Source organism: Callithrix jacchus, chromosome 5 (genome assembly GCF_049354715.1).
Source record: "Callithrix jacchus isolate 240 chromosome 5, calJac240_pri, whole genome shotgun sequence".
Taxonomy (NCBI): domain Eukaryota; kingdom Metazoa; phylum Chordata; class Mammalia; order Primates; family Cebidae; genus Callithrix; species Callithrix jacchus.
This window is the reverse complement of record NC_133506.1, coordinates 116,709,695-116,728,732: the sequence shown is the minus strand read 5'-3', so window position 1 is coordinate 116,728,732 and position 19,038 is coordinate 116,709,695. Positions and strand designations below refer to the sequence as shown.

Below are 19,038 nucleotides of genomic sequence, written 5' to 3'. Positions count from 1 at the left end.
AAGATAAACCAAAGGCTTTGATACAGTCATTTTCGGGGGGATTTAGTTGTTCTTTTATAAGAGTTGAAGAGCAAGAACAAAGCAATAGTTTCAAAGTGCAGCTCAACTCCCCCTGTTTGTTGTTCTGCTCATAAACATACAAGCTGTTTCCTTTCATCTGCACAGGCTCATACAATATGGAGATCCCACAATAGATTTACACCAGATTTAAAACTGAATGTGCAGAGCTGTGGTCAAGCCAGAGATCTTCTGGCCTAAGAAAGGTCTCAATGTCCCTGGCTAGAATAAAAGAAAAAAAAAAAAACAAACAAAAAAGGCAATCTCCTCAAGACCTAAAAGGCTTTAACAGTGAAAAGGAAAAGAGGAGCATCTCTTATCTCAATTGTTAAAATCCACAAAGGTGTTTGAGATGTCTAGTAACAATGCAAAGAGCTTTAATCTTTACATAGGAAATGGGACAAATTTTCCATAGGTCACCAGATATATGGGAGAAGCTGACAACACAGGGGAAGGGGAGATGAGGATGATGCCAGATACTCTATTTGGACCTGAAACTGCAACTCCAATCATTCTGTGAAACTACTTGACTGAAATACTGTTTTGATAAATAAGCCATATCCTTGTGGAATTGAAATCTCCAACTGTTTCACTGGCACGGACATCTCTGCAGTGACAGCACATGCCCCAGATTGTGGAGTTAACTTGAATTAAATTTCAGATGTGGGGGGAGCTAAGGGAGGGGGATGGTGGCAGTGGGAGGTTTATGAACAGTATGCTGGGGCTCTGATGTTGTCATAACCAGATGGCTTCAACTGTATCATTTAAAACAAAAACAAACATGTCCAGAAAGAACGAAATGACAGAAGCATCGAGTAGCTTTACCTGTACCTGAAATCCCAACAGCTCTGTACCCACAGTAAAGCCCAAGTTGGAAATTCCATAAATACTGAAGATTCCAGAAGAGACCTTCATCCTGACAGAAGTTAGGTGTCAGGACTGCTGTCCTCCTGAGGGCATAGTCCCTGAACTCACCAGTCCTCCAACCCACAGCTGTCCGTGAATGAAGACGAAGGCAAATCTGAAGCCTGGTTTGTCCTTCTGGAACCTCTGAAGAACAGGCCAGCAGAGGCACCTTTCCAGAGCTTTGTTCTTGCTATTCCGACACACGATGGAAGCTTTACTTTCAGTTTTGTACCTAAACGTTTCAGAAATGGAACTTCCTCCAGTTAATTACATAATTTTCAGGATACTCCATTAGAAGAGCTGGCATTCAACAGTTGTGTGATTTTAGGCATGTCCCTCCTCTGGGTTTCTGCTTCTCTCATCTACACAGTGGGAAGATGCTATATTTCACCTGTCCTACCAAGTTCATCAAGTTATTGGGGAGTTCAGATGAAATACTGTATATAAATTTAGTGGGAAAAACCTAAGACAATACGGGTGGGGGAGACTTTGAGTCCAACTGGATCGTTGGACTTGTGTGCTGATCTGGAAAGCTAAGAAAGAGGAGGCACAGGACAGCAGCCAACAGCCAGCACGCAGAACGGGTATTTCCTCACACAGGGGCTGCTTCCCAGGGGAAACCGGGAAGTGCAATGGAGTGGTTTCCCATAAACGAATCCTGCCTTTGATTATAATAGTAACTGATCATATTTATCCATTCTAGAGGTAGTAAGAGAAATCAAAGTTGGAAAATTTAAAAAGTCTAAGGTTCACTGATGGGAAATGGAAGGAAATAGGTTGCGGTTCCATCAAAGGTAAAAAATATACACATTGGCCAAACGATTGATGCATTCTTCAGTATATCCCACTGACCTAACGAGCCACAAAAAAGGAAGACAGGGAGCCTAGAACATTCTTGTGAGCTCAGATATTAGCTTTTCTCAAAACACATCAAGTCAATGACAGAATCAGTCAGAGACAATAATTTCCCTTTATTTAATCTCCACATTTATGTCCCCTGGATCTTTTTATATCTGGTTAGAAGGGAGATGGGGATTAGGTCTTAAAACATACAGGGTGCAGAAAAGCCCACTACCATTACTTGCCTTGGCAGAGGTAGGGGCCTGATCCCTCATGAGGATATGGACTGTGAGATACTCAGGGAGGACAAGAGACTGGCAGATGCTGATAGCTCACAAAGAAAATTTGAGATTACGGAGTCTCAACAAATCCCTAAGGCTCATTAGACATTTCAAACATAATCTCTGCAAGCTGAAAACTAGGACTTCAAAATCCCGAAAGCAAGAGATTCAGACCCAAGAGACAAGGCAGGTGAGTGAAACAAAAGACCAGAGATACCACACAGTACAAAATAGTAATTATTTATATTTTCAAAAAGAAAAAAATTAACATTTGGAAGTTTTCCCCTGGAGGAAGAGGGGCTAGTCAGAAGGAACAGAACTGGCTCCTATGCAGGCGGCAAGTCAGGTACAAACAGCTGAGCAATCTGGGCTGGGATTTTATCACACAGCATTTTTAATTAATAAAATTTCCTTCTCTCTTCTTTCGTTCTGTTTTTGTGTTTTTTGTTTTTGTTTTTTAGAAAAAGGGACGGGGGAGAAGAAATAAAATCGGAGAAAAATACCAAAAAACATTTTCCACGATATCTAAAAACAGATAACCATAGTTCTTGTCAACACAGCATGAATTCTGGATGAATTATTTTTTCCAGTTTTCAACACCAATGGATTTTTGCAAAAGCCACCACATCAGAACACTCATCTTCCAGATCAAATAACCTTCCCCTTTCGCCTTCACTTGTCATTTTTCATAAAAGCATGAAAGGATGTATTCTGCTCTTGCAAACAGTAAGTGCTAACAACAAGAGAGCTGTTCTGGTACTTGTATGGTGGTGAGGAGTTTTCACAAATATCCAAGCTTTAGCACAGCTGGGAGGACTAAAATTTGTTTCTCTCAGTATAAATACTACTGGAATCCACCAACTGATTTTTGATAAATTCTGCAAAAAGCTTTTCTTCTTTCCTTTTCCCTTCTGTTAAAACTCAACGTCCTTTCTTTTTTTTTCCTTTTTGCTCCAGGCACCTGACGATTTGTTCTGCTCAGTCAGATGCAGACAGATTGCTCCAAAGTACCACCACTGGGATGTCCTCGGGCCAGCGCCTAAACTGAATCCCCACAGTATCAAACTCGGCCAGGCCATAGATAACACAGTGAGGCAGCAACAGGGTTTTCATTAGGTTGAACAGCCCCCGAGTCCTGGGCCCTTCCCTCCCCCCATTTCCCCCAAGTTATTTAGTGCTGTTTTAAAAGTCTGGGGCCACAATGCAGTCTCTTCCCCTCACAACAGAGTAAAAGCTCCACAGATTGCGCTGTCTACCTGGTGGTCAGTGGCAGCAACAGTGGCTGCTGCTTCTGGAAAATAAACGGAGTCTTACAACAGGCAGGATCTTAGGATTGCTTCAGGCGTTTGCGTGGGGGTCCCAGAAAAGGGCACTGTGCTGAAGCCAGAGAGCGGTATGCCTCAGCCACCAAGTGGGGATGTGACACCACCATTGACTTCCACCCAGAGGTCTCCAAGACATCCGAAGCATGACTAGGAGAAATGTGGAGAAATGAGTTACCAAAGGGAGTGAGCAAGGGATAGCCTAATTTTCCAGCGTTAGGTATAAAGGGTGTCAACGCAAGAAACAGACAGAACCCTTCATATGCATGAGAATTTGCTTGTTAGACAATGCATAGACTGGTGACTTGCCCGTGGCTGTCGTCATCTGAAAACCAGGACTTTGAGTCACTGTATTCTCAAAAACAAAAAGCAGAATGTTCCCCAGGCCCTCAACACGCCCAATGTTCCTTATATTCACTGGTGATGCCAATCATAAAGAAGGATCCTGGGTTCCCTCGGCCAGACAGTCCCGAGCTTCTGCCTGGCTCTGCCACTCACCAGCCTTTAACCACAGGGCAGATCAGAGATCTGGGCCTACTTGATTATCAAAAAAGAGGGGAGGATAACCGTACTTCATTCAATGGTTAATATCTCAAAAGCACCAAGTGAGTGTCCAACACAGAGGAAGCACTCAAAGGAACTCACACTGATGGGCCTCTCTCTCCCCTCCCTCTTCTGCCTCACTTGGTAACTCCATAGAAAATAATTCTACAACTAGACCTAGAGGATATTATTCCCTGACTTTGGGAATTTTCTATGTTGAATACTGTTCACTCATCCACCTGAAATGTCTCAGACCTGTCTTGCTCCAGACTGCTATTGTGAGGGCTTTTCTTCTTTTGGTTTTTTCGAGCCTTTGCTCTCTCCATTGGGCAAGAGAGTAGAACATATTGTAACCAGACCTCATCTCGGCCCCTTCATGTTATTTCAGAGTGGTATTGCCAGGTCATTTGTCACTTAGATGAAGGAACAGACCTAGTGCAATGAACATTTCTTTCTCAAAACAGTGTTATGAAACCAGCTACTGATGATCCTATCTTTCTCTTTTCCTCATTCTACAACCGAACATGAGATACATTTTACCAACTTATAAATGTACCTCTATCCTCCTAGAAATCTACATGTCTTTTATTAAGCCATTGAGTGTGATGTAAAGATACTATGTTTGGGGCACACAGCTTTTTCAGACCGGCAAGTTATTTTCATCAATTCGATTCACTACGAGGAAGTAAAACACTTTACTCGTCAATAGGATTCAACCTATGAAAGTAAAACCATTTCCCATACTGTCAATTGAAGGAAGAGATGAAAACTCTATACTTAACTGCCAAAAGGTTAATGAAGCTACTTGCCTGCTTTACCCACTAATTCAAAGTCTTTCTCATTTCTTCAGCTATCCAACTATTCTGAAAGAAGAACTTTGAAGATGCCAACTCACTAGTTGATGAAATCCACTGCCTGAGTTTTCAACTGATCTGCGCTGTGGAGGTCAGCCAGGATGAGAATTTCTGCAGCATTCTCCACGGACAGGTTACTGCAGAGGGCATCCTCACACATGACCTTTAAACGCTCCAGGGCATACTGTAAAACACAAGCACTGCTGTCGTCAGAGCAGCAATAGCTCTGGGCTGACCACTACTGAAGATGTTTTTTTTTTAGCCATACCATCATATTAACTAGATGCTTGAGCAGAACTGCACAGACCATGAAAAGCTACTACTGCAATGATAAATCATAACCGTATTCTGAAGGTTAGATGTTTAAGCTTGAAATGTAAACAGCTAAAATAACTTGGAAAGCTGCCGTTAGAGTTCTAAAATCTACCTATTAGAGAAACGGCAACTACAGGGTAGACCTGCATTCTGAAGTTTACTCTCCTCCTGACTGTGATGAAAGTCTTTCTTAAACCTTCACCACTTAGGATTATGGTGAGGCGTTAGTCTGCTTCAAGTCAACAGAGACATTTCTGCAGTCCCCTTATTTACAGCCAGAAGAGGGCGAAGCACAATCCTTTCTACTTAAGCACTGTCACTAGCCCAGCAGGATATCCCAGCTGGCCCATCAGGCTGTGAAAAGGAGCCCAGTGGTGACTTTTACCGGCATCTCTGCCACTAGTTGTTCCTGAATGACGGTCAACTAAAGGCCTCCTTTTAAATAGAAAAGGATAAACAGAGTCTTCTTTTATTGGGGTTGAGGTTAAGCTTCTCAGGGTAAAAGGACAAAGTGCAGAGACCCTAAATCCAGTTTCAGTTTAAAAACTCCTATTTTCTAAGTAAAAGGCATAAATGTTTTTGAAATGGAAAGCCTAGGTTAATGTTGGGCATGCACATCTGATCTACTTGATTGGTTCTGATACAACTCTACTACTTGTTCTCTAATATGAGATTATAAACTTACTAGGAACTTCAGGGATAGGAAAGGGAAAGGAAATACAAGGAGGCACAAAATAAAATGTCATTAATCAGTTCATAGGAAAACAGTTTGCTCTGAAGCTATGTACAATCTCCTTACAGGCCCCAGCTTGAAGGGCCCAGAACTCAATGACACAATGCCCCTTCAGGGTGAATCATGGCAATCAAACCAGGACAATTTCATTGTTATAAATTCTGGGTGAGGAGCATATCTGCTGGCACTGTGATCCCCTGCAGCAAAAGAGAGGTTTTATTGGTTTTCGTGCAGCTTTAATTTTTTACATTGAGGACCTGTAAAACAGTTTCCATGGAAAACAGGAATGACATTAGATAAGCAAGAAATGAAGTTGCTGTTTTTGTTTTAAAAGGCTGGAGAAAAAAGGTTTAGTAAATGTTCAGTCCTTATACAGTGCTGCCCAGACGTTTCCTCTTATCCTTTCTCAATACATTCTTTTAAAAGGACTTTTACTGTGAATAGCTCTGATCCCTACTGCATAATTAGACAAAAGTAGCCATTCTTGTCCCTTGGGGACAAAGTTTTTTCCTTAATTATGCTTCTGAAAAACCTGCCTAATGGCAGTACTTACCCAAGAGATGGAAATTGTGTCTCCAAGGCCTGGCCGATGTGTTTTGTTTTGTTTTTGGTCTAATTACACATGTCCCCAGGAGACTGGAAAAGCTCAGAAGAAGCTGTTTCAGCCTCTTGGGTAAATTCTAGATGTTTAGATCATTCCATGAAAGATTTCTTATTCTGTTTTCCTAAAACTCACAAGGAGGTGTAAAGGTAAAAATGTTTTCAAACAGGCTTGGAGCAAAAACTGTCTAGTGGGAAAATCTGAATGGAATTTGAAAATGCACCCTTCAATTACTTCTCATTCATAAATTTAAAGCAGTGCTGTAATTCAACAGCTTTATCTTTTAAAGCCACAAGTTAACACATTGTGCTGAAATGCTATCCTTGAAATGGCAGTTCAGGCTGATCACCATGCCCTGTGTACTTACAGCAGGTTATCAATAGGTTCTCTGGCTAAGGAGCAAAAATGAAAACTCAGGGACACAGCAGAAGTTTAATCTTGGCTCTGTGGATATACAACTCTGAGCCTTAGTATTTCTGTCTAAAAAGTGGGTCTTGCAATACTTATCCTTATGGAATCTAGAAGATCAGAGGATAAACACCTGATGTGTATAAGCACAAGTGACCACTTCATTAAAAATCAGAACAAAGATCAGGCAGAATCATATTAACTTTATAAAAGGCAGTTACTGGGTTGTGTCTTCTACTTTCCCAGAGCTTGCAGTGAATATTTTCTTACTGTCTCCATTAAAAGCAAGTTTTTCCTGGTCAGAATTGACGTAGACTGAAAGGGTATGGAATCTTCACACTGCTTAATTGTACTCATAAAGTCTTGAAAGGTGACAAGGAGGATATGGTTAATATTCCAATCTTCTTCATTGGGGACACTGATTGCATTTACTTGCCCCATCTTCTATATACACTCCAAAAAGCCGATCAATAAAAAGCTCCACTATAAACACAGGCACTTTTCTCTGTCCTCAGGCACAAAAGGACATAGGAGACTACCCCATAAGGAAATCCTGGAAGGCTGTTGTGTCCTTAGACCAGAGCCCACTTTTCCCTCCAATGGGTATTGCAGCATCATGGCAGGAAGAGGGGTGCTCTCAGCAGAGAACCTTCTTTCTCAGAAAGTCTACTGCTGGCAGGGTCTGTGCCCTTTTCCCACCCTCATGCCAACTGCACTTGCCCCCCAGCACAGGAAAAGCTCCACGGGGTAAATACCAATTCTTTTGCCCTTCCCCACAGGTCATGTTTCCACAGACTGCAGGGCCTAGAACGGCAGAACACTGATCTCTCACTCTGCTGTACCTACACAATGAAAGTCAGTTTCCCAACGTGTGTTTTGGGGACCACTAATCTTGCAGGTGATCCTTGAGAAACAGGATTTCAGGGTTAAAACTAAATTGGAGAAATGCTGTCTATCATAATTCCTGTTAGAAAATTCACAGTACACATTAACTTGTTACAGGTGCTGAGAAATCCTGCAGTAAAATAGCAACTATTTGACTTGGTTAAACTCAGTATTTTTAACCATTTTATATAGGTAGGTCCCATATAAGACCAACCTAATATCTGTTGATATTTCACCTTATTTTGGAATTACAGGCTGGATGTACCATGCACCCCGCACCACTGTGCCCAGCCTGTTTTTTCTTGTTTCTTTTTTTTCTTTTTTTGGAGACAGAGTCTTGTTCTGTTGCCCAGGCTGAAGAGCAGTGGCACAATCTCAGCTCACTGCAACCTCTGCCACCGGAGTTCAAGCTATTCTCTTGCCTCAGCCTCCCGAGTAGCTGGGACTACAAGCACACGCCATCGCACCTGGCTAATTTTGTATTTTTAAGAAGAGATGGGGTTGTGCCATGTTGCCCAGGCTGGTCTCGAACTCCTGAGTTTAGGTAATCCGCCTGCCTCGGCCTCCCAAACTGGTGGGATTACAGCCGTGAGCCACTGCACCCGGCCCCTTCTTTTTTCTCAAATATTTTTGATCCACACGGATACAAAGGGCTGTTTTACTGATAAAGTTTAAATATGTTAATAAACTCAAAACCATTTTATAAATTATAAAGCACAATCCAAATATATTATTTTAATCCTTACTATCACTGTGGTTAAATTTGAGATGGAGAAAAGAGGAGAGGTAAATGTCAAACTTACCCATCTTTCCCATAGTTAGGTGACCATATAGTTTACTATACAAAGCAGGACACTTTTGAGAATAAAAAGTGTGCTATTAATAACTGTGTTGGAGTAATATGTGTAAACCAGGACTGTCCTGGCCAAACCAGGATATATGCTCATTTTACCTACAATGCAACATAGAAGCCCATTCATGAAACTCAAGAAGTCACAATAACTCCTAGTCCTGATTATTTTTCTATTCTTATCTTACCTTGTCAGCAGCTGCCAGCAAATCATCAGCCATTTTGTCAAGGTTTGGAGCCTTCCCCGTGTAAATGAAGCACATCATTTCCTTAAAAACTTCAGGCTCCACATCATTGATTTCAACCCGATTCTATGCCAGGAAAACTGAAAATGAGAAACATTCCAACAGAACAAAATCCCTAAACTAAACTATTTTCATGATTTTAAGCTCTGGTGAGAACCTTGTATCATTTAAAACCTAACATTAATGGGAAATTTCTTTGTCCGGCTTGATTATAATAGCCTTTTCTTCCACTGCACATTCCATCTCTGTCTTCTCAAACACGACAGCCAAACAACTCTAAGTTTTTCACCTTTTCCACAATTTTCTGAGTGAAAGCATATGTCTAAATACCCTCACCCAAAACCGTGGATGACCAGCCTCGCTGAGTAAGTCAATCTGCTTTAGCTATAATACTGCTAGACCCCATCTCTCTGCTCTCAGAAGGAGTCTGTTTAGGGACTCGTATTCCATTTTAGTAACACAGTAAGAAAAAAATAATTAGGAAAATAAATCTGCAGTTAAAGTGGGAAATCATCTGATTCTAGATACCTGGCTAAACAGATGTGTCATCAGACATGTCTTCATCCTGTTACATACCTTTTTGCTCTCTTCCATTTCATGTTCAAACATGGCACTAAAAACCGGAGAACGAGCTACAAAGTGAAAGAGAAACAAACAGATAAGGCTATCACAGTGAAATCTCCTGGTTTTTGTCAGTCATGAGGAAGAGATCATTTTCTTTCCTATCCTACTGCTATATAGAAAAGGTCTCAACCTCAACTTATATCAGAATTATAAAATTCCTTTCCTTATATATTACAACAATAAGTAACTAATTATAATACGTAAAGGAACATCAGAAACCACTACTTCCAAAGTAATTTCTTACCAGTTCTACTCCAACCATTCATATTTCAAGGAAATTACTTAAGTTATCTATGTTGGATGACAATGCTATGTTCTCTGTATAGACTGGGGTTCAAATGCAAGGTCCCTTATGATCAAGCAGGGTGTATTAATACCTGTGTTTTTGTTGGAACTGACACCACACTTTCTGCACCTCTAGGGACCGCACAGGAAGAAGGTCAAGAACTGGGCTCAATGGCATCCACTAACCAGATGAAGCGCATGCTCACCTATGACAAGCTGTCTGTTTTTCTAAGTTATGCATTCCTAACACAGAAGATACTGTCCCAAAGAGGTGGCGGGGGGGAGGGGGAACCTTAGATATTATAACGATTTGTGTCCCTTTAAAGCACAACCCTACCTCATAGAATCTTCTTAGTATTTTATTTCTCTCATCAGGGAGAATTTAAATTTAGTTTTTCTCCTTAGAGGTGGGGATAATGAAGCTGAAAAACAGTGCTCCAATTCATCCTTATTCTAGTCCAATGAACATGAAAAATAAGTAAATGATCTCAATCACCAAAAGTAATAAAATGGCTAAGAACTCAAATTTTTTCATGTTGTCAATAAATCAGGGGTTTTGGTCAAAGCTGTGATCCAACCATTACCTAAGAGTGAAGGAATGGACAGAATACATAGTAGAAGGGCTTTGAGCTACCAGGGAACTGGAACTTTTGGCCTATAGTTTATGTTAGAAAGGACTAATTTTAGCTCTGCCATTTCTCTTTTTTTTTTTAAATTTTTTTGAGACTAAGTTGCCCAGGCTGGAGTCGAGTACAGTGGCACAATCTTGGCTCACTGCAACCTCTACCTCCTGGGTTCAAGTGATTCTCCTGCCTCAGCCCCCCAAGTAGTTGGGTTTACAGGTGTCCACCACTAGGCCCAGCTAATTTTTGTATTTTTGGTAGAGACGGGGTTTTACCATGTTGGCCAGGCTGGTCTCAAACTTCTGACCTCAGATGATCCACCCATCTTGGCCTCCCAAAGGTGCTGGGATTACAGGCATGAGCCACCGCACCTGGTCTCTTTTTTTTGAGACAGAGTTTCAATCTTGTTGCTTAGGCTGGAGTGCAAAGGTGTGATCTCAACTCACTGCAACCTCCACTTCCTGGGTTCAAGCAATTTTCCTGCCTCAGACTCTGGAGGAGCTGGGATTACAGGCATGTGCCACCATGCCTGAGTAATTTCTGTATTTTTAGACAGGGTTTCACCATGTTGGCCAAGCTGGTCTCGAACTCCTGACCTCAAGTGATGGGCCCACCTTGGCCTCCCAAAGTGCTGGGATTATAGGTGTGAGCCACTGCACCTGGCCTAGCTCTACCATTTCCTAACCACATATTCTTGTGCAAATCATTTAATCCTCTTAACCTTAGTATTTTAATTTATGCCAAAATGATATTAATCCTCATTGCTCTTATCAGAAGGGTTATAGACTATAGACTACAGAGTACTACATAAATATATTTCAGAAATTTAAGACTAAAGGCCTGGTGCTTTCCATAAAGAAGCAAGGGTCCAAAGCAGCCAGGTCTTGAGGGTCCTCAGTACACAGGCAGCAGCTGATGCAATGGGAATGAAACCACTCAGAGAGAAGAAGTGGAATCAAAACAGAACTGAAGCAGATCCTTAACGCTCACCAATGTATAAAGGGATGGACAAAGCAGAAATAAGGAGACCACACGTTAGAAGCAACCAGAGAACCAGGAGAGAGGCGTCCTAGTATATGAAGTAAAGTCCTTCAAATTTAGGAACTAGTAGATCTCATAATTTGGAAAAACTGCTTTCATAGCCCACTGAGGACAAGTGAGAGTAAAGAAGTAGAAAGTGAAAATGCTAACTCAAGAAACTCAGCTCTGGGGAAAAGAGAGAGAATAACTAGAGGGAGAAGCTTGGAGCCTGTTTACAGGCTGAAGGTGAAGAGGCAATAACAGAAAGAGAGCTAGTGAAGAGACCAGATAGCAAGGGTATAACCAGTACAGTAAGGTTTCTACAGAGGCAAGATGGGATAGAAAACAGAGCAGAAGTAGAAATAGTCTGTTTTTCCACAAGGAAGAACACCTACACTGAGAATGCAGTGAGGTGAGAGGCAGGAGTTGAGGGAGTTCATACAAAAGGGCCTCCTTTTCTCTTGGAGGAAGTAGGCAAGGTCATCTTTGGAAGGAGTTAAAAGAGTGGTTAAGGTTTGAGACAGCTATTGTTAAGAAAGGGACTTGCCTGTGTACCTGCAGAAAAACTACTGGTGGTGTTGAGGGCCTAGCTAAGTGTGGAGATACTAACCAAAGAGTTACAGACTTCCTTGGGTTTTTTTTTTTTCACCAAGATGGAGTCTTGCTCTGTCCCCCAGGCAGCAGTGCAGTGGTGCAATCTCACCTCACTGCAACCTCTGCCTCCCAGGTTCCAGTGATTCTCCTGTCTCAGTCTCTGGAGTAGCTGGGATTACAGGCACATGCCACCACACTCAGCTAATTTTTTTAATTTTAAGTAGAGATGGGGTTTCGCCACGTTGGCCAGGCTGGTCTCGAACTCCTGACCTGAGGTGCTCCATCCACCTTGGCCTCCTAATGTGCCGGGATTACATGTGCGAGCTACTGCACCTGGTGAATTCCTTGAGTATTACACAGTAACAGTTGTGAGAGGGAACAGGAAAATGTTTAGACTGAGGCAGATTGAGGTTTTACCAGGTGTGCACTTTAGAATGACAGAGCTGAGGGTCTTGGTAAGAAGTGTGTTACTTGAAGGTTCATGAAATCTCCTGTTAGGTCTTAAGAGAAGTCTTAAGAAGGTGACTGTTACCCTTCCCTGGGCGGTGAAGTCAGTCCTTCCTCATCAGTTCCTCCTTGGTGTCAGTCTCCCTCGTCTTGAAAACCACGGGCCTATTGGAGCAAGACCTGATCCTCCATGTCAAACAGTTTCATTCTTTGAGTATGTTTAAATTGAAGGGAGGGCTAAGGCCTCCAGGGCTGAGGACTAGCTAGATGGTATTTAGTCCTGAGTATAGAATCCTCTCCATTACATCCTAAGCCCCTATCTAGGGGATGACACCTACTCTCTAGGGGCAAAGGCATTTAATACCTTTGTACGTCATCATCCATTCCTTGAAAATGATGGCCTAGGTCCACTACAGAGAGGAAATACAGAAATGTCATTTTATAGAGAGCAGCTTTTTTTTGATTGAGCATTAATATTATCAGAATACAAAGATATATTTAGCTGCAGTTTGTTTTGTAATCAAGTTCAAAAAGTTGAAGTTGTTCAAAAGGTGATTATGCAATCACTTGTTTTTCCTCATTTCACCAAAACTATAAAATTCCTCGTGAATAAATACCAACCTGCTAAGATAGCTTTGTGAGCCTGGAATTCCTGGCCAGCAACACACAAGCAGCAGTCTGTGAACCGGGAATTCTCCCACAGTCCTCCTAACTCGTCTGCCAAGCGGCACTCGGGAACCTTTACCATATTCATGGTGTTCTGGCCTGAAATGTTGACAGAATCTTGCACAACACTCACCTGTGAAAGACAAGGAAACACAAGCCAAGGTTTTGTTACCCAGAATATTTTTGCCAGCAGATATAGAGAAAACTTTTACCTCATTGCTGTAGTACATTCAGATATTAATATTAATCATATCATCTTGAAACCACCCCCACAAATCAAGACTTTATCCCTGGATCAAGTAACTCCTTATCTGTCACGATCAGATTTATTCTATACCATCTCAGGACAATGGGGAAAGAGCCCCACAAATCTCCTTTTCCTCCAGTTTCTAATAAGCTTCACCTCTCTTGGACTACAAACCTGGGCAAAGGTGCCAGAGAGACAAAACAGAAACAAATGTTAAACCTCAAGTATTTACCTTATTCTGCCTTAAGTTAAATAAAAAGAACTCCTAAAAATATTACCATTTAAATTAAACTCTAGCGACAAGAATCTAATAACTTTTTTTTTGAGACAGAGTCTCACTCTGGCGCCCCAGATGGAGTGCCGTAGCATGATCATAGCTCACTGCAGCGTTGACCTCCCGTGTTCAAGTGATCCTTCCACTCCAGCCTCTGGAGTAGTTGGGACAACAGGCGCATACCACTACGTCTGACTGATTTTTTATCTGTTTACAGAGACAAGGTCTCACTATGTTCCCCAGGGTTATCTTGAACTTCTGGGCTCAAAGTGATCCTCCATCCTTGGCCTTCCAAAGTGCTGAGATTATAGGTGCAAGCCACTGCACCTCACCAAATCTAATAACTGAAGCCTAAAAGCACTTATTTTAGTTAGGTCGAGAACATGCACATAAAATGCACCCTTAACAGGGCCTGGTAAATAACTGGCACTTCTTCAAAAATATTAGTTTAATGAACAGGACATTATTGACCCACTATCAGGAAGGGTTAGACCTGGAAGCTCTTCCTAGTAGTGATAACTGGGTGAGTATCCCACAACTTCTATACCTTTAGTCAGTTGTGATAATGACATCCAAGATGCCTGGCTGTAGCTACACAGGCACTTATAGCTTTGGAAGAGAATGATGATGATAGGTTTATAAAGGAATCCCAACTTCCCACTATAAATTCAGCAGAAGCATGTTTTAACCAGTACAGCCTAGATAAAAAAAATCAAGTTAACTTCTAGGTGGGTCAGTGAAACTGAGATAAATTGGTTATGGTACCAAATTCAAGGATTTATAAATCATACATCATAAAATAAATGTCAGCTGCCAAACTGTAGATAGGACCCTGCAGATCAGTCATCTGCCTCACAATCATTGTTATGCTTCATCTCCATCTCCTACATCACATTCTGTTAGAAAAGTTAAATTCAAAACAGAACTCAAAAACTTTGAGAATTAGCTCCTTACTCTTTCTATTCCTAAAGGTAAGATGAGAAAGACAGCTTAGGAACATCCTTAATGACCCAGATTTCTTTAACCTTCAAGATGCAAGTCATCCCTTAAATGCAGTCATAAACCCAGAGGCAAAGTTAATGACCTGTAGTTCCTTCTGTGCAGGAGTGAGATATTTACTATCAGGTCAAGAAATTTATTCATTTGTTTAAAACTAGCTGTTATGGTCTTGGGCAATGAAGCAGCCAAGTTAATCAATTATGAATGTACTTGGCATTAGTATCACATTTATCAGAGCCAGATTATAACATTATTTTAATAGCCTAGGACCCAGTACAAACCATCCCACAGAGATTCTGTCTTGTCCTCTGTAAGATCTCTAATTTGTTTCTGCCACTTTCTCATATTAATGCCCTCACTTCTTTGATATAACATTAACACCAAAAGTAGAAGTTGCCTGTTCTTAGTTATAGCTCCAAAATACTAATTAAAAAAAAGGAAAAGACCAATTAAATCCAACTTTCTCATAGGGAAAGGCAGGAATCTCCTGGGAAGACCAATGAAGGCAATAGAGAATGCTTTTGGCACTGGGTTCCTAGCTTGAATTAAACCAGGTTGACAGGAGCCCAAAATCATTAACACTTGATGGCAATTTAGTAGACTGGGTGAAATGAATTGGCAAGAAGAGCTAAACTGAATTTCACATAATCAAACCATGGTTACCAATGGGCCTTCTGCTGGTTAGATGCACACGTGGTAATGAGTGGGGCCCAAAGACTGTGACATTTCTCACTGGGGCAATTCCTCTCTCTGGACACAGACAGGAACATGGCAGGAAAGAGAATGTACCTTTATTGTCTGAGCTAGGCTTGTTCTGTAGATATATAGATGCCTGGAGTCTCCAGAGCTCTGAATGTCTGGCACCTCTCACCAACATTAAATACGCTTAATTAAAAATAAATTCTAAATGGCATTCACAAATGAGTCTTCAGAGCCCAAACTTTTAACTTAGAAAGGGATTGTTTTCCTCTGCAAATGATGATGCTAAAATGAGATCATTTTGAGAAAAACTAAAGATTTTTTTAATGCCTATAAAGTTGACTGTAGAGACTCATTCAGAACTGCAGCTGTGAAGATGACGTGACTGTGACATTTATGTCATCTTATAAATGACTGCATGAAAATGTCTCAGGAAGGCTGTATAATCCCCTTAACTTCAAGTTGTAAAAGGGTCTCACTTTTAAAGTCAATTCTTTTCTTAAAAAAGAAAATTTCATAAAAAACTAAAGATTGTGCCAATTCTTGTACATTTAATCTATACATAAAGTAAAACCCAGGGAAATACATTTTTTAACTTCTATGTAATTAAAACAATCTAAGTAAAATAGATACTGCCAACAAATTATTTACAGCAGGGGCACTATTTCTACTAGAAAAGATCAGCAACAACCTAAATGTCCATCGGCAAAAGAATGAATAAATTATACATTCATACAGACTATTATATACAGCGATAAATATGGATGAAGTATAGTTATATAAATCTTAGAAACATAATATGAAAAAAGCAAGTCTTAGATGACTACATACAGTCTGACATCATTTTTATAAAGCTCCAAAACAAGGAACCTAAACAATATATTACTCAGACATACAAATAATAAACAAGTGCACAATAACATAAAATTCAAAATAGCTATTTATCATCCTCTGAGTAGGGAAATAAATCTTAGGGATTGGCGAGAAGCATATACAGGTTAGTTCCAAGTTACTGGTCACATTTTTAGGTTGGGTGGTAGGTATATTCTCATGCTTTATAACCTACAATAATGTTACCTATTAAGTCACCATTTGGGTAGGTCAAGAACAATCAAATATTGGTATTTTTATTCAGTACAAATAATGTATTCAAATAATCCAATAATTAAAGGATAAAAAGGTAAAAATGAATAGATCCACTTCTTTAAAATTTGGCAAAAATACCTATTTCTAGGCTATTAAAAGTGTAAGTGTGTGTGTGTGTGTGTGCACGCGCGTGTGTGCGCGCTCGCACACATGCATGTATAAAACCATTATTTTTAAAATTTAGAGACAGGGTCTGCCTCCGTTGCCCAGGCTGGAGTGCATTGGTGATGGTGTGATCACAGCTTACTATAGCCGCCAACTCCTGGGCTTAAGCAATTCTCCTGCCTCACCCTCCCAAGTAGGTAGGACTACAGGCATGTACCATAATACCTGGCTAATTTTAAAATTTTTTGTAGAGAGAGGGTCTCACTGTGTTACCCAGACTGGTCTCAAACTTCTGGGCTTGAATGATCCTCCTACCTTAGCCTCCCAAACTGCTAGAATTACAGGTTATAGTGAGCTATGATTAACCAACTGCACTCCAGCCTGGGCAAGATCAAGATCAAGATCCCATCTCTTAAAAAAATAAAATAAAGATGATTAGTGTCTGGATATTTAACATTTGTATGTTATTTCATATTTCATCTTTAATTGCAGTATCACAGAGAGGCACTGGGATTATCTACCTGTCAAAGGCATATATGGTAAAGTTGGAATACAATGCATCTTTATTGCTAATGGCTATTTGTTTTCAATGTAAATAACTGGAAAGAAGGGTCAATAGAAGCTGATACATTTCATGAAGATTTTCTGTGGACCAAATTATTAAAGAGAAAGTTTTAAATGGAATTTAAACATGCTTTCATGTCTGTTTATTTTTTAACAGACAGGCAGACAGGGACTAATTATGTTGCCCAGGTAGGAGTGCAATGGCTGCTCACAAGCACAATCACAGCACATCACAACTTCGAACCCCTGGGCTCAAGTGATCCTCTTGCATCAGCCTCAGGAGTACTGGGAGCCACAGGTATGTGTGTACCACCTTGCCTGGCTCTCATGTCTCTCTCTTTTATTACCAAAGTAAATGCTCCATCAAGAAAACTTGGGAGAGTCTGTGCTTCCTGGGTGAATGACATTCAGCTCCAGTTAGTGTAGTGCAGTGGACTAGAGGTAAATAATAGGGAGCTGACATGACCCTCACACTAGTTTGCTGCACAATGTTAGGAAAAATTACCTGACTCCCTACACACTGCTTCTTTCCCTTGTAACATGAAATGAAGAAAACAGCACTAAACCTGGCTCAAAGAGTTGTAATAAGGAACAATTCAGGCAATGGTTAGGAAATGCTTCCAAATAAGTTAACTAAGCAATATCAATTTGGGAGAAATGCCACATTTCCTAATAGGTAAAACATCACTGAGAATTGAAAGTGATCTCAGTGTCTACGGTCATATCACCCTGAACACGCCTGATCTTGTCTGAAAGTGAACTCGATGTAGGGCACATTATAAACAAGACTACCCATTCATCACTCTCAGATTCCACAATCATTTAAACATTTAACAACAGTAATACCACTGAAATAAAGACCACACATAAATAAGCGCTTCTGTCTTTCACCGTAGAAGTCCCTCTTGTGGCCTCTGGGAGCACCAAAACCCTTATGAAACAACCATATTTATTATATCAAGATGAGAATGAGAAGTGCCTGAGCCAAAGGCTGAGTGAGGCATGGGGCAGTGGGGTATTCAGAACCTAGATTTCTATATGGACATCAACTTCAAAAAAGCCTCTAAACAATCAGAAAGTACTAATTAAACCAATAACAAATAAAATGTAAATATGAATTAAAACAAATACGTTTATAAATATTCCACTGATAGAAGGCCAACAACAGGTCAAAGGGATAAAATGTGCACCAAAAATGATCTAGCTATGAAAAGTGCTAAGAACTGAGATGACGAGATGAGCTGCAGACATCTTTAAAACCCACACATCCAATACACACCCCCACGCAACCGTCTTGCAACGCTGAATGCTACTAAGTCCACAGAGAGCCTTGGAACAGAAACAAGTCTCACTAGGCATAAGCCCAAGTATAAGAAGCAACACTCAGCACCTGTGGCCAACAGAGAAGTGTGAGAGGAACAGATGGCACACCTGGTTCGATGGTAAGAAACCGATGGCATCAGCAGAACCCAGCAGACGTTTCTCTGTTCAACATCTCCTCATTTCCAAAGTGTCATCTCACTTCCCATCTAAGTCAAGGCACATCTAAACTTAACCACAGGATTTCTCCTAAGAGAATTTCATATGGGGAAGTGAAGGGAGAGAGACACCGAGCTGGAACTTGGCCTCAGATTTAACCACAGGATAAGAGACTGCCAAGTGAGGGCAGGCCAACTGGTTTCCAAATCAAGACTGTGAAGACAGGGGTTGGAGCAGCTGGAATGGATAGGGGAGAGAGGGGGAAGGAAGCATCTGAGAAAAGGCTGGACCCACTGTGGACTCAAAAAAGCTGCAGTAAAGGTTACTGCGTTGCCTAATATTGCCAGATGTGGCATTTAGGGAAGATTTTCTTCAGAGAGCAGTTTCAAGACTGGCTTTCATTTCTAACAAAAACTAGCATCTTCT

General features: G+C 40.9%; 1 protein-coding gene across 30 annotated transcripts in view; it reads right to left on the bottom strand.

Annotated features, from left to right (window-relative positions):
* Positions 1 to 2,308: 2,308 nt before the first annotated feature.
* SPOP (speckle type BTB/POZ protein) overlaps positions 2,309 to 19,038 on the bottom strand; it is an 80,556-nt gene continuing 63,826 nt past the window's right edge. For all 30 annotated transcript variants that reach the window (XM_078374228.1, XM_078374222.1, XM_078374236.1 and 27 more), the window contains 5 exons: positions 13,055 to 13,232; positions 9,417 to 9,472; positions 8,784 to 8,906; positions 4,845 to 4,987; positions 2,309 to 3,556 (listed from right to left, as the gene is read on the bottom strand). In XM_078374228.1, the coding sequence (XP_078230354.1) occupies positions 3,412 to 3,556; positions 4,845 to 4,987; positions 8,784 to 8,906; positions 9,417 to 9,472; positions 13,055 to 13,232 (645 nt within the window). In that variant the 3' untranslated portion in view covers positions 2,309 to 3,411. The remainder of the gene's footprint in view (positions 3,557 to 4,844; positions 4,988 to 8,783; positions 8,907 to 9,416; positions 9,473 to 13,054; positions 13,233 to 19,038) is intronic.